Source organism: Triticum aestivum, chromosome 2A, assembly GCF_018294505.1.
Source record: "Triticum aestivum cultivar Chinese Spring chromosome 2A, IWGSC CS RefSeq v2.1, whole genome shotgun sequence".
Lineage (NCBI taxonomy): Eukaryota > Viridiplantae > Streptophyta > Magnoliopsida > Poales > Poaceae > Triticum > Triticum aestivum.
Window position 1 is genome coordinate 749,045,630 of NC_057797.1, and position 15,700 is coordinate 749,061,329.

Below are 15,700 nucleotides of genomic sequence, written 5' to 3' on the forward strand. Positions count from 1 at the left end.
TTTCGGACGTGGGTCTCGGATCTTCCGCGGAGGAGATCGGGCGGCGCGGAGCGCGACACCGTGTCGGATCAAACTGAAGCTCGGCAACGTGTCGCGTGCCGGGCTCTGGGATTCTGAAAGCTGTGTTATCCCCTTCGCTTGGCGGTCGGCAGCGGCAGCAGAAGAAAGAAAAGGCATGGCGATCGTGGCGGGTCTCGTCGCGCCGGCCGCGAAACCTCTCGGGCTCTCCGGCGCGCGGCGGCGGCAGCACCGGGGCCGATGGAGAGTTGCGGCGGCGGCGGCGGCCGGGGTGGACCTCAAGGCGCTCGGGTCCGCCATCGACAAGGTGAAACACCGCAGCTACGTTCTCTCCTGCTCGCTTCTGAACGTATAGAAAAGCAAGCTGGGCGGAACTAAGCTGAGGATGAGTTGGCGTGGTACAGAAGGACAGCCAGGAGGCCAGGCAGGCGCTGGACGAACTCAAGGAGCTGGGCTGGGCCAAGCGGTGGAGCTCGCAGCCCTACATGTCGCGCCGCACGGTCAGTCACCGCTACTACTAGTATGCCCTGCATCAAACATTTGGAATTTGCAGTTTTCGAGTGTGGCATAGTGTTCGATCAATGTGGTGTGCTGCTCCAACTGATGAACCTTGCTTGTTTTCTCAACTGCGTTTGAGCAGACGTCTCTGAGGGAGCTCACCAACCTCGGGATCAAGAACGCCGAGAACCTCGCCATCCCGAGCGTCAGGAACGATGTAAGGCATGCCGTGCTATACGAATCGTAGTAGTGTCAGAGCTAGATTATCTTGCATTGTTCATACTCTAATTCTGCATTTCATTTGGTCTGATCATGCATGCAGGCGGCGTTTCTGTTCACGGTCGTCGGCACCACCGGATTCCTGGCCGTCCTTGCAGGCCAGCTCCCCGGGGTACTACTCCCTTTCCATAAGTGCTGAAACAGTCCACTGAACCGTCGAGTGACTTGCAAAACTTTGTCATGTTCCATTTGAGCTTAATAGACTGCAATGCAATAGATCGTCTGAACTTCAGAAAATTGTATATTTCTCAGGATTGGGGCTTCTTCGTTCCCTACTTGACCGGAAGCATTTCCTTGCTAGTACTAGCCATCGGAAGCATATCTCCAGGGTATGTTTGAATGTTTCATCAGAGTACTAATTTGCATACTCAGAGAGAAAAACAAATGTTGCACACTAACAAAAAAACAGCGCTAATGTTGCATCTATCACCGCAGTCTTCTGCAGGTTGCAATTGGTTCTTTTTCTGCAGTTTTCCCTGACTACCAAGAGAGAATTGCTAGGCATGAAGCTGCTCATTTTCTGGGTAGGTGCTCTCTCTCTTTCGCTGCAGCAAGAGTATATCTGCAGCTAGGAACTTACTGACTGTAATGCTCTCCTTGTGAATTAGTTGCCTATTTGACTGGCCTACCTATCCTGGGATATTCTTTGGACATTGGAAAGGAGCATGTTAACCTCGTTGATGACCAGCTACAGAAGCTGCTATACAGCGGTCAGCTCGACCAAAAGGAAGTGGACAGGTGATTCTTGAGTTAAACCTGTCAGTAGCATCCATGTCCAATTTTTGTGTATTTGTATTTATTCTGCATTTGGTTCAGTTGATGCATCCAAGACTTATAACTTCAGAAATTACGCCGTATCCGCGCTTCAGAAATTAGGCCGTATCCGCGCTGCAGTATAACTTGATCGATACACTTACCTGCGCCTAAAAGAACATGAAAGCAAGGGTTTTTGAAAATGCTGAGATGACGCCAAGAGCCTTGGTGAATCTCATTCAAGAAGATTTCAAGATGCTCAACGAGGCCTTCCGTCCTTCCATTCAGGTGGCTGGGTAGGAACAGGGTGTAGGATGGTGTCTTCTTTTTTTATCTCTGTAGCTCTCTGTTTCAAGAGCTAGTTTTGTCTTCGGTTCGTGGGGCACTTTTGCCGCCTCTACCAGTACCATGTAACTTTATATCTCCTACCATCTATAATGCAAAGGCAGAGCTCCTGCTGTTCTCGTCAAAAAAAAAAAAGAACATGAAAGCTATGATCAGAAATATGAGGAGCTACTGAATGAATGAAATATGTAATGTGTCACCAGGTTGGCTGTGATCTCCATGGCCGGACTGGCTGCTGAAGGCCTGGAATACGACAAGGTCGTCGGCCAATCAGCCGACCTATTCACCCTTCAGGTGATCTACTGCTAATCCATCACCTCCTTTCAGCATCAGCATTTCCACTGTTCTTTTCCGATGTCTCCTGAAAATTTCACCTGAAGAATTCATCCCCGCCTGCCTGTCTGCATTGCAGAGGTTCCTGAACCGAACTAAGCCGCCGCTAGGCAAAGCACAGCAGCAGAACCTTACGAGATGGGCGGTGAGTTGTGATACCTATCGTCTCATTCTGAAGCGAAGTAGCAGCAGAAGAGAAAACCTGTTGCATACATGCTAGTGTTGGGCTGATGCAACGGATTGCTTTTGGCTTTTTTGCAGGTCCTGATTGCAGCCTCGCTTCTGAAGAACAACAAGGCGGCGCATGATGCCCTGGTGTCCGCCATGTCGCAGAAGGCCACCGTGCTCGGGTGCATCGAGGCAATAGAGAACGCCTCCTGATTACGGTGTAATTTAACTTGAGTGTCCTAACATGGTTGAGATAGCTATATTGTTGAGAAAAAGATATACAGGAGTATTACTGAAAGGAACGGTGTTCTTTTCTCTCTCTCTCTGTCTCGGTGCCAAACTATTCATCACTAGTTGGTTGAGGCGTCCCTCGACAGTCAACATTTTGACTGCTGAACGCTGACTCAAGTTTGTACATATCTGAAAGACAACAACCAAATGCATGCATGCAGTGGAAGTCGAGGGCACAATTTCGTCTGCACCCTCGCAACATTCAGTTACTTTTCCTAGACACAGATGCTGCACCCCAATGGTTTCGAAAAACAGATGCTGCTGCTGCTCAAATAAAATGACAATGATGACACATCGCATAATAATACTAGTAGATGATTTCTTATACATTTAACATGCTCCCAAGAAGGCAGAGAGAGTACATGATTCTAGTTTTACAGTATCAGTAGCTCTAGGTACTAGGGTAGAGTTAAAACTTAAGGTAGTAGTACTCCATCATACTATGCAGATTACAACGCTGCAATCACAGAAAACCCTCAAAGGCAAAAAGAGACTCCGGATGAACAGAGATCTGTAGTCTGTACCATAGCCATGGCATCCATCTCTGAAGAGACAAGGAACCACTTGCAGTTGCAGCAGCGATGCAACTTGGAAATGCTCTAGTATTAGTTCTATACTATCATCATGCGCACGTAGCGTCTGCGTCTAGTAGCCGTATCGTATCGTATCTACAAGTGTACGTGGTGCATCTGCGTCTGTGCGTGCTCAGACGTCGTCGGACCAGTCCTGCATCTGGTCGTCGGAGAAGAGCACGTCCACGACGTTGTCGATGAGCCCGTCCACGAAGGAGTTGCAGCCGAGGGTGAGCATCTGCCCGATCCGGCCGCGCGCGCTGGACACCCACGCGAACGTGGCCGCCGAGGCCACCACGGCCAGGCACAGCCCCGTCGCCTCCTCGATCTGCACCGTGTCCAGCTTCTTGAACAGCGAGTCCCCCGTCGTCGCCTCCACCGCCACCGCCGCCGCGAACGCCACCTGCACGCGTCGTTTAGTCACCTGTGGTGTCCAAACAGAGCTCGGTCACAGAGCAGAGAGACTGAGAGAGGTATACCATGGCGAGGCGGCCGGAGATGGTCTCGAAGTCCTGGCTCTTGCGGGAGCTCTCGATGTAGTCGGCGAGCGACGCGAAGAACGGCGGCGCGCCCCCGACGCCGCCCTCCTCCAGGGCCTCCCCGGGCAGCCGCTTCCGCGTCACCGCGCCGCTGCCGTCGGCGCCGTACGACCGGAGCGTGGACAGGCGGGGCTGGAGCAGGATCTTGTCCCGCCTCGTCTGCTTCTGCTGCTGCTGCTGCTGCTGCGACGGGGGCGCCACCCTCTGCGGCGCCGCCTCGCACACGATCGCTGTCGCCACGGCCGCCATGCTGGACTCGAACTCGACGGATCGATGGATGTCACCGGAGACTTTGCTTTGACGAGCCGCTGGGTTCTTGGAGTAAACAAACGGGCCGGTGAACGATAATGCGCTGCTCCTCTCCCCTCGTCGTCCTTTTGAAAAGCCCGGCAGCGACAGCGAGGGGTTGGACGACGTGGCCGTTCACCGTCCCGGTGAATCTGTGATGAAGGACACGGTAAAGGATGAGATTCACGGGGGAACGTCGGGTGGCGCATGTGGACGTGGTGGAGCCCCGGCCGAGGTCCCGGGCTCTTCTGCCGTCGACTTCGCGCGCGGCCGTGAATTGTGTCGCCTTCCGGCGAGTTCCGGGAATCCACGTAACCGCGTGCTTACCCGACACGCAAGCTCCGGCGGCCGTGGGCCAACGGATCGAAACGGACGTGGCGGGGTTCCCGGACACAGGTGTCGCTCTCCCGCTATAGGATCACGGGGGGCGCCTGGTCCCTACGATCCTCATCGAACGGCACACAGTTTACTGGTTGTATAATCATTTACAAACTGTAATACTTCTACTTGTTATTGATGAAGTCTGCAGAGTAAACGAATAGAAGAAATGCCTATGTTTTCTCAGAAAAAATGGCATTTACAACCCGATAGCCGTTTTTTTAGGAACCTGGTAGCCGGTTTGATTTTCCGGGAGCCGTTTTGTGAAGAAAGGTTAAAGACTGCAAATTTCATCAATAACAAGTAGAAGTATTACAGTTTGTAATTGTCATTCTTTTTCTAAGAAATCATAGGTATTTTTTGAGAAACTTTCAGTCTATTCATTTTCAATCATGACAGTACAAAAAACAACAGTGGTAATAAAAATTGCAACCATGTCTATCAACCACCTAGCGACAACTACGAGCATTGGACCGAGCCGAAGGCGCGCTGCCGTCATCGCCGATCATCGAAACCGGGCAAACCTTGTTGTAGTGGACAGTCGAAAAGTTGTTGTGCTAAGGTCCCATAGGACCAATGCACCAGAGTGGCAACCATCGCCGATGAAGAAAGTCGTAGATTAAAAGGATCAAGCCTATAAACACCCGGACAAAGACGAACGAAGACCGGATACAAACAGATCCACTGAAGATCAACACCGACCGAATCCTGCGAGATCCGACGAAGACACACCTCCACTGAAGACCAGCATCGAGTTCTTATATATATGCTGTTTGGATTTTTGGTATCTTCATAGCCCCTTTACAAAATTTTCTGTTTTTTGTGTGAGTGGTAATCGGTAAAAAATGTGAGGCCGCAAGAGCTGTCGTTTCTTGGTGATGGATTGGGCCGTGCCTCTTCTCCAGGAGTGGCTGATCGGACATCCCCATGCCCTGGTTGTCCTCTGATGTTGCGTTTCATGGGCATGGGCAGGGGCAAGCTTTGTCATCAACCTGCGAAAATGCAGCACACAATCCTGAACCGTATGTTTGCGAGGTGATGTCTCATTTTCGAGAAGTTCTTGCGAGGTCGACGGCTCCTGGCTCCCCCATACGGGTGGTAATCTACAACTGTTGGCTAGGAAGGAGAGTTCGTACTGCTACTGCTGGGCTATCACCATCTCTCGAAGCGAACGAAAGAACAAACAGTGCAAGGCTGTCGCTGTTTATCTTACGTATGATCAGATCGCAGCCTCTCGGCAGATCAATTCGATCCAATCGTCTATTGTTCTCTAACTTTCTTTCTCAATGTTAGAGGATCCGGTTCCCTATTCACACCGCTTCACTGAGCACACAATTTGATACGTACTGGAGAGCATTTTGGAGCAGACGATGATCGGAGAACACACGCAGCAGAACAAGGTCATCAAGTTACTCTGCTATATTAGCCTTACAGCATGCAAGCAACGACAGAACAGAGCAAACGAGCTCGATCAGAAATTAATAATTTTACGTGCCTAGGCCTATTCATGCTTGGTCAAGTAAGCAGGGGTGTGCCCGGTATATCTCATGTCCTTATCTGAATTAATAATGTTTGGATTGTGCTACTTAAGTTTAACATAACTGTAAAATTCATGCATATTCCTCCTGTTCATCAATAGAGAAAGCAAAAAAAAAAGACATGTTTATTATTCAACAAAAAAGATTAACTACTTAATAATCTTAATAAAGAACGCCAAGCATTACGAAGATTTAGTCGCACAGAAACAAACTTCATGACACAAAGAACTGAACATGAAATGTTTATTGCTGCCTCGAAGAAGCTTAACAAAAAAAGTACAATCGACAATGGCACCTAATGGAAATAGAATATCTTATTCGCTTAATGTAGCATTCCTATGGAAGCACTAACTAGCATCTAAAGACGTCCTTCAAATCATGCATCAATATCACCATCATTCCCACCAGAAGACTCTGGTGGTGCATTGACCCACTCGTCACGTCCCATGTTATATTGGCCTACATCACTACCATTATACCCCATGTAAGAATCCATCCCTAGGATTTCATTGTAGTGCACCTGGTCCGAAGGAGCATCAGCCGAGTTATCATAGCCAAGTGATGCGCGGACGGCGATATCATTGCCACCGAAGTTAGGGATTGTCTTGTTCTGTGATGACTCTGTCGTCTTGTACGGACTTGCATATTCTTCAAGTTGTGGCTGAGGTTTTGGAGGTAAACCATGTGCCTGGTCAAGATCTGGTTGTAGGAGGGATGCCAAGTGGGGAGTCGAAGGTGGTGGTGTGGACTGAAACATTTGTGGTACCTGCACAGAAAAAAGGTGGTTCCATTTTGTGGTAAGGACTTGCATAATTCTAAAGGCGTGGAAAAGTGGTGGAGAAAAATCTTATACCTGATGAGGAATTGGTTTCATAAGGGACCTCAACTGGAGTGCCAAAGGTGATGGTGGGGACTGGAGTATCTGTGGTACCTGCATATGAAAAGATGGTTCCATAGTGTGTTGTAGTGTTGGTGGTAGTGAAACTGGAGGCAACACTTGAGGTGGAACATGGTGAGATGACGTTGATTGTAGTGATGCCCGATGAGTCTTCGAGTGATCCTGTGATGGACCTCTTGGCAACAACTGGTTTTGTTGCACATTTGGACCACCAGTCCTTGGTGCATGGCCATGATGTAGTGGAGGCATGCGGTGTCTAATATGCTCGTTGACTCGCAAGAGGTCATTGAAGAGCCTCTTGAGATCTTCTAGACATATATCCTTTTCCCTGGAGAAGATATTATTTGCCGCCATCCCTGGGTTTTCAGCTTGCATCTTCTTGATATGCTTGAGGGAGAGGTTTGCTCTCTTCTCTAGCATTGCATTCTCCATGTCCAACCTAGCCACCTTGCTTTGCAGCGATGCAATCCTAGCTTTTCCCGCCTTGTTGGCGAGTGGATCGAGAAGTGGATCTCTTGACAAGAAAGCATCAATAATAGGTTCCACCGATGGCGTCCCAAAGGCATGCATCTTTCCTGATTCACTCTCCAGGACAACAGCAACCTTCACGCCAGTGAGGGCGGAGAGGTTACTGGCACTTTTAAACAAACCAGCACGTCGTTTGGAGAAGGTGACGCTACGCTGTTTGTCGTCATCGATGTGACAAACTCCCACACGGATCTCCCTCCTCGGCATACTCAAAAGGATAACTGGAGGACTTATTACTACAGATGGCAAGCTACAAGGATCTAACAAAAGATAGATGTATATTTACTATTGTTGTTGGCTAACTTTAGGTTAGTGGGAGATAAGTGAGGATGAGCTCCCCTTATATAGAAGGAAAGGCTTGCAAGCATAAACCTCATCTTGAGAAAACATGAAGCTTCTCTATGTTCTATGCAAGTCGTTGATTACATCCCTATCCATACATTCAAATTAACTAGGATCCAAAGTTACATCCCTTTCTGTTGAGTAGACTCAAAATTGGCAAGTCATTAATTAGCACTAAATGTGCATTAACAAATGCCAAACTTATGGCCGCCATTAATTGTTGCTCAAATATATCTTATGTGATTACATTAATTTACTTCCTTATCTAGTGTCAGTATTAATTGTTATGTGAGTTCATCCACATCCAATAAACTTTTTTTAAATGCATGCCATAGTGTCTATCCAATTCTTTTGGTTATTAATTATGACTACATCCATAGTACGAGTTAGGGATTTGGTGTAGGCAATCGTAGCCATCTAATCTAATATGGCGGTTTGAGAATTGGGTTAATATCTTAAAATTATGTCTTAATAGGCACAAATACATTTAGTCTCACAAACATATCAAGCAATTACTAGTTAGGACATGTCTTTCTAGTATGCATAATTACAAAACAATACCTATAATCTTGTGGGAGGCGGTCTTGTTTGTCTGTATCTATATGAAATATTAATATAGAAATTTTGATTTCAACATTTTACCTGTTGTGTCAATTGCATGATAGTTGGTAAAACAAAAATCTTATGTGTGTTTTGACAACCTTAAGAGTATATGTTGTTTTCTTCTAAACAAGATAATGGCTTCTAAATACCATGGGGTCTAAGAGAGGGTGTGCATTCCAGAAATCGAACGACCCAGTGCAACTGGGACAAACTCCACATCCTATACATGTCAGAATATTAACTATGATACATAGTGTAGCATCTTAATTATGTGCACTAGGTGCATTCTAATGCCATCCATCCTCTCCTAGCGAGACCCATATCCCCATTGAAACAACCAAATGAAATGTTGGTATTGGCCATAGGAGCCACTTCACCATGGTCCAGAAAGTTGTCTCTCAACAATAAATTGTGATAAATAGATATTTCATTTTGATTATTAACAAACATAGGATAATAAAGTTTACACTAACAATTTCATTTTTACAATTATTAACAATGTGCTATGTTTGAAGTACAAAATAAAAGGGACTTTGCGATTTGTGATATCTTATTTTAGGAAACACGACGAGTGTACATATAGAGAAGATGAGCACTTCACATGTAGTCATTCCTTAAAAGAGAGTACACAACCTACCGAAGCTTTTTCTTAGGGTTTGGCAAAATAGGAGGTGACCAACACTTCCCCTCTACCAGCTGATACATTTTCAATGTATCTATAATTTTTTATTGTTCCATTCTATTATATTATCAATCTTGGATGATTTATATGCATTTTTATACTATTTTATATCATTTTTGGGAACTAACCTATTAACCCGGTGCCTAGTGCCCGTTGTTGTTTTCTGCTTGTTTTTTGTTTTCCCGAAATCGGTACCAAACGGAGTTCAAACGCTATGAAACTTTTTGACGATTTTTTTTCTGGACAAGAGAGACCCTAGAAGCTTCGGGAGGAGACTAGAGGACGAACAAGGAGACGGCAAGGCAACAAGGCGCGCCCTAGGGGGTGGCGTCCTATTGCCTTATGAGCCCCTTGAGGCTCCGTCTGACCTAATTCCGCTTCTATAAATTCTCAAATATTTAGAAATAAATAGAGAGCCACCCAAAACACTTTTCCGCTACCGCAAGCTCCTGTTCCTCCACGATCCCATCTAGAGGCCTTTTCCAATACTCTGCCGGAGGGGAAATCGATCACGGAGGCCTTCTACATCATCCTTGGTGCCTTCCGATGATGCGTGAGTAGTTGACCATAGACGTACGGTTCTATATATAGTAGCTATTGATATCTACTACGCAACTTTATTCTTGTAGACACGTGTTGGGCCTCCAAGCGCAGAGTTTTGTAGGACAATAGCAATTTTCCCTCAAGTGGATGACCTAAGGTTTATCAATTCGTGGGAGGCGTAGGATGAAGATGGTCTCTCTCAAACAACCCTACAACCAAATAATAAAAAGTCTTTTGTGTCCCTAACACACCTAATACAATGGCAAGTTGTATAGGTGCACTAGTTCGGCGAAGAGATGGTGATAAAAGTGTAATATGGATGGTAGAAATGTATTTTTATAATCTGAATAAATAAAAATAGCAAGGTAGCAAATAATAAACGAGTACAAAAACGGTATTGCAATGCTTGAAAATGAGGCCTAGGGTCCGTACTTTCGCTAGTGCAATCTCTCATCAGTGCTAATATAATTGGATCATATTAACTTCCCTCAACGTGCAACGAAGAATCACTCCAAACTTCCTATCTAGCGAAGAACATAAGACGGAATTGTTTGTAGGGTACGAAACCACCTCAAAGCTATTCTTTCCGATCAATCTATCCTAGAGTTCGTACTAAATTAACACGAAGTTATTCTTTCCGATCGATCTAACCAAGAGTTCGTAAGAAAATAACACCAAAGCAAATTTAGATTCATAATATTCAATCCAACACAAAGAACTTCAAATAGTGCCCCAAGATTTCTACCGGAGAACAAAGACAAGAACGTGCATCAACCGCTATGCATAGATTACCCCAATGTCATCTCAGGAATCCGTGAATTGAGTGCCAAAATATATATCAAGTGAATCAATATGATACCCCATTGTCACCACGAGTATTTGATGACCCACAAGTATAGGGGATCTATCGTAGTCCTTTCGATAAGTAAGAGTGTCGAACCCAACGAGGAGCAGAAGGAAATGATAAGAGGTTTTCAGTAAGGTATTCTCTGCAAGTACTGAAATAAGTGATAACATATAGTTTTGTGATGAGATAATTTGTAACGAGCAACAAGTAACAAAAGTAAATAAAGTGCAGCAAGGTGGCCCAATCCTTTTTGTAGCAAAGGACAAGCCTGGACAAACTCTTATATAAGGAAAAGCGCTCCCGAGGACACATGGGAATATCGTCAAGCTAGTTTTCATCACGTTCATATGATTCGCGTTCGGTACTTTGATAATTTGACATGTGGGTGGACCGGTGCTTGGGTGTTGTTTTTAATTGAACAAGCATCCCACTTATGATTAACCTCTATTGCAAGCATCCGCAACTACAACAAAAGTATTAAGGTAAACCTAACCATAGCATGAAACATATGGATCCAAATCAGCCCCTTACGAAGCACGCATAAACTAGGGTTGAAGCTTCTGTCACTCTAGCAACCCATCATCTACTTATTACTTCCCAATGCCTTCCTCTAGGCCCAAATAATGGTGAAGTGCTATGTAGTCGACGTTCACATAACACCACTAGAGGCTAGATAACATACATCTCATCGAAATATCGAACGAATACCAAATTCACATGACTACTAATAGCAAGACTTCTCCCTTGTCCTCAGGAACAAATGTAACTACTCACAAAGCATATTCATGTTCATAATCAAAGGGGTAGTAATATGCATAAAGGATCTGAACATATGATCTTCCACCAATTAAACCAGCTAGCATCAACTACAAGGAGTAATTAACACTACTAGCAACCTACTAGCACCAATCCCGGACTTGGAGACAATAATTGGATACAAGAAATGAACTAGGGTTTTGAGATGAGATGGTGCTGATGAAGATGTTGATGGAGATTGCCCTCTCCCGATGAGAGGAGCGTTGGTGATGACGATGGCGATGATTTCCCCCTCCGGGAGGGAAGTTTCCCCGGCAGAACAGCTCTGCCGGAGCCCTAGATTGGTTCCGCCAAGGTTCCGCCTCGTGGCGGCGGAGTTTCGTCCCGAAAGGTTGCTTCTCGTTTTTTTCTCGATGAAAGACTTCATATAGCAGAAGATGGTCATCGGAGAGCCACCAGGGGGCCCACGAGGTAGGGGGGCGCCCTAGGGGGGGGGTGCCCCACCCTCGTGGACAGGGTGTGGGCCCCCTGGTCTTCATCTTTGGCGAGGATTTTTCATTATTTATTATAAGGTATTCCGTGGAGTTTCATGACTTTTGGAGTTGTGCAGAATAGGTCTCTAATATTTGCTCCTTTTCCAGCCCAGAATTCGAGCTGTCGGCATTCTCCCTCCTTATGTAAACCTTATAAAATAAGAGAGAATAGCCATAAGTATTGTGACATAATGTGAAATAACAGCCCATAATGCAATAAATATCGATATAAAAGCATGATGCAAAATGGACATATCACTATTCAATTGCAAGACATATACCAAGTGATCTCAAATCCATAAAAGGTTTCAATCTGATAACAACGAAATCTCAAAGGGAAAAACTCAATTCATCACAAGAAGACAGAGAGGGGAAAACACCATATGATCCAACTATATTAACAAAGCCTGCGATACATCAAGATCGTGACATCTCAAGAACACGAGAGAGAGAGAGAGATTAAACACATAGCTACTAGTATAAACCCTCAGCCCGGAGGGTGGACTACTCCCTCCTCATCGTGGTGGCCGCCGGGATGATGAACATGGCCATCGGTGATGATTCCCCCCTCCGACAGGGTGCCGGAACGGGATCTAGATTAGTTTTTGGTGGCTACAGAGCCTTGCGGTGGCGGAACTTCTAATCTAGGTTAACCCCGAGGGTTTCTGAAATTTTTGGGAATTTATAGGTAAAGAGGGGGTGCGGGAGGCCATCGAGGTGGGCACAACCCACCTGGGCGCGCCTGGGCCCCTAGGCGCGCCCTGGTGGGTTGTTCCCCCCTCGGGGCACCACCCAGGTGCTGCTCTGGCCCATTGGTGGTCTTCTGGTCCATAAAAAATTCACAAAAAGTTTCGCGGTGTTCGGACTCCGTTTGATATTGATTTCTTGCGATGTAAGAAACAAGCAAAAAACAACAACTGACACTGAGCACTGAGTCAATAGGTTAGTCCCAAAAATGATATAAAGTTGCTATAAAATGATTGTAAAACATTCAAGAATGATAAATAACAGCATGGATACTTCATAAATTATAGATACGTTGGAGGCGTATCAGCTATATAGTAGCTAGATGACTTCTTCTCTTTCTTTTATCTTTAATACAATGTTCTCCTCGGTGTTCTTGAAGTTCCATTCGATGTAATCTTCTTTTGTGGTGTGTTTGTTGGGATTACATGAATTGTGGGTTTATAATATGAATATTCATGAGAAGTAATTAAGTTTTTTGAATTTTATTATGTGTTATTGTTATAGCTTTGTATTTCTCTCTGATCTATCCGTTTAGTTTGGCCAACTAGATTGATTTATCTTCAGTGGGAGAGGTGCTTTGTGATGGGTTCAATCTTACGGTGCTTTATATCCCAGTGATAGATAGGGACAAGACACATATTTATACTGTTGTCATTAAGGCTAAAACAATGGGGTTTATTCATATTGATTGAGTTTACTTTGTCTACATCATGTCATCTTGTTTAAGGTGTTACTCTATTTTTATGAACTTACTACCATATATGCATGCTGGATAGCGGTCGATTGGTGGCGTAATAGTAGTAAATGCAAGCAGGAGTCGGTTTACTTGTCTCGGACGTGATGCCTATATATATGATCATTGCCTTGAATATCGTCATAACTATGCGCTTTTCTATTAATTGACCAACAATAATTTGTTCACCCATCGTATGCTATGTGCTCGAGAGAGAAGCCTTTAGTGAAAACTATGACCCCCGGGTCTACTTATTTATATAAAAAATCCAAAATACCTTTGCTGTAATTTTATTTTATTTTATTTATTTTACAATTTATGTATCTACCACTCTGAGATTTGGTCCTTGCAATTAACGAATTCAAGGGGATTAACAACCCTCTTGCCCGCGTTGGGTGCAAGTATTTGCTTTTGTGTATGCATGTGTTGTTCGTGAGGCTTTACGTGATTCTCCTATTGGTTCGATAAACCTTAGTTCTCACTGAGAGAAATATTTATGTCTATAGTACTGCATCTCCTTTTCTTTTCGAGAAAAATCCCAACACAACTCATAAGTAGCTTGAAGAATCCCATCACCAGGTGACTGATGTCGGGCTAGGAGTGGAAGGAGGTACCTTCCACTCCTCCTACCGTGGCTGGGTGCTCGCGACGTGGATGGTTGGTGGTTTCTAGGGGCGTGGATGTCGGGGTTGCGGGCTCCAGCTTGGCTTTCAGGCAGGCTCCATGTGTGGTGGTGGCTCTACCTCTTGGTCGTGTGGGCGGCAAAGGGTGTACTGGCGGGAGGCTCTGCTATCCTTTGGCAGTGCCTAAGATCTGGTATGGATGGCTTAGCCCTCATTGCGGTGGTGATCGGGATTCCTCCTCGTAGTGTTGCTGAGTTTTCGAGCAAAAACTTTGTGCTATCCGGCGCCGACAGTGACGGCACCCATTGGTGCCGCTTGCTTTCTAAAGATGTTGTCTTGGGTCTCGTTTGTGTGTCGGGCTTCAGGTGAAAACCTCTGTCTGTTTGCTCGAGCTCGGCTCCGACGGCATCATGGAACTTAGGTGTTGTCGACGGATCTTGGCGGGGTGTTAAACTTGTTCTAGGCTCATGTTTTTATAGTTTGATCTGTTAAAAAACATTATCACCACATTAGTGTTGTTTGGTTGCTTTACATATAAAGCAGAGCAAAAAATCTATTTCGAGTAAAACTAGCGCTTAAGGCATCTACAGACGAACTTGTCGAATCCGTCCCCTTAAACGCCCGCTGACGCACTCGGGCGCGTCCGCGGGCAGTGACCGGGCATGCTTGAAATTTCAACAGTTGCATTTGGACATTTCATACTAGATTCTCAAATCCACACAAAGATATGCAAACTAAAATAAACCTATGTACTACGTCGATCACCTAGCTACTCGTCGTTGGAGATGTTGACGATCTCCGTGCCCGGCTCCGACAGGATGGGCGGCAGCTGTAGCTCCGGCTCCTCCGGCTGCTCCGCTCCGGCCTCCTCCACCTCTATCTCCGCGTCGAGTTCGGTGAAGAGCGTGCCGGACTACGCATGCCCCTGCCGGAGAACACCCGGTTGGCCTCCATATAGGCCTCATACTGGATGGACTCCAGGATGGCCTGCTGCTTCGCCATCTTGTCGGACTGGGCGACGGCGAACTCCACCTTCGCCTCCTTCGTTTCCGCGTGGACCCCGCCATCAGACCTACGTGGCGGGCATGCCCGCACGTCCTCATATCCGTCCTATATTTGGGCTGGATACGAGGGGTGCTGGTCAATCCAGACGTTTGAGACCCGTTTAAGATGCTCGTCTGAGTCGAAAAACATGACCGATTAGTAACCAGACGGACCGTTCGGATACGTATGATGCGGGTTTGAGACGCGCCGATGCAAATGCTCTAATAGCGGACAGTCGACCGGCAAGCGTTCAAGCCGAGGCGTGCAGGTGCAGAACACAACTGCTCAGATTGCCCTCTTGCGTTATCCGATCGAGAGCAAAACAGAATTTCTCGGGCGCCCTGGATGCGTGTCATAGGGTGGGTGAACGCCGCTCACATTCCCAATGGCATTCTTTAGTGGCAGATACCACTGCCAACCCCAAGAGCAGGCGATGCTACAATGGAGTCGATTATTCAACAACCAAATTTCAGTGTCAACTTGGACACTTGGTGCATATAAATTGTACCCGCGGTGACCTGTGCATGGCCGGAGCGTTGTCCTGAATGGTTGGGATCACACGAGCGATCTCGCCGCCTTTCAAATTGCGCCTTCATTCAACGTGACGTGCCCTGGATAAGCTCAGGCACCGGGTGCCAGGAGGCAGTAGCGTTGGCCATTCCAGCATGCGTGCCACGCTAGGCCAGGGTTGCAGTTGCAAAGGAGATGTATCTGGTCGGTGTGCGTGTGTGTACTGTTCGGTGGACCTGAGGAAGACGAGTCAGCTTCATAGTCATGCGGTCGCCGTGGAAGGATGCATGTGAATGTACTACAAGTTTGAC

General features: G+C 46.2%; 3 protein-coding genes across 3 annotated transcripts; 1 reads left to right on the plus strand and 2 right to left on the minus strand.

The window, feature by feature from the left end:
• Positions 1-49: 49 nt before the first annotated feature.
• Positions 50-2,809, plus strand: LOC123190841 (uncharacterized). The gene is made up of 10 exons (XM_044603572.1): positions 50-325; positions 423-518; positions 659-733; positions 839-907; positions 1,048-1,124; positions 1,231-1,319; positions 1,404-1,533; positions 2,097-2,187; positions 2,306-2,371; positions 2,488-2,809. The coding sequence occupies exons 1-10, from the start codon at positions 176-178 to the stop codon at positions 2,605-2,607; spliced, it is 963 nt and encodes a 320-aa protein (XP_044459507.1). The 5' UTR covers positions 50-175; the 3' UTR covers positions 2,608-2,809.
• Positions 2,810-2,984: 175 nt separating this feature from the next.
• On the minus strand, positions 2,985-4,160 carry LOC123190843 (stress enhanced protein 2, chloroplastic). Its single transcript, XM_044603574.1, has 2 exons — positions 3,737-4,160; positions 2,985-3,660 (listed from the first exon to the last, which is right to left on the minus strand). The coding sequence occupies exons 1-2, from the start codon at positions 4,043-4,045 to the stop codon at positions 3,391-3,393; spliced, it is 579 nt and encodes a 192-aa protein (XP_044459509.1). The 5' UTR covers positions 4,046-4,160; the 3' UTR covers positions 2,985-3,390.
• Positions 4,161-6,376: 2,216 nt separating this feature from the next.
• On the minus strand, positions 6,377-7,633 carry LOC123186400 (MADS-box transcription factor 57). Its single transcript, XM_044598174.1, has 2 exons — positions 6,854-7,633; positions 6,377-6,766 (listed from the first exon to the last, which is right to left on the minus strand). Exons 1-2 carry the CDS (start codon positions 7,631-7,633, stop codon positions 6,377-6,379), a joined length of 1,170 nt encoding a protein of 389 aa, XP_044454109.1.
• Positions 7,634-15,700: the final 8,067 nt, after the last annotated feature.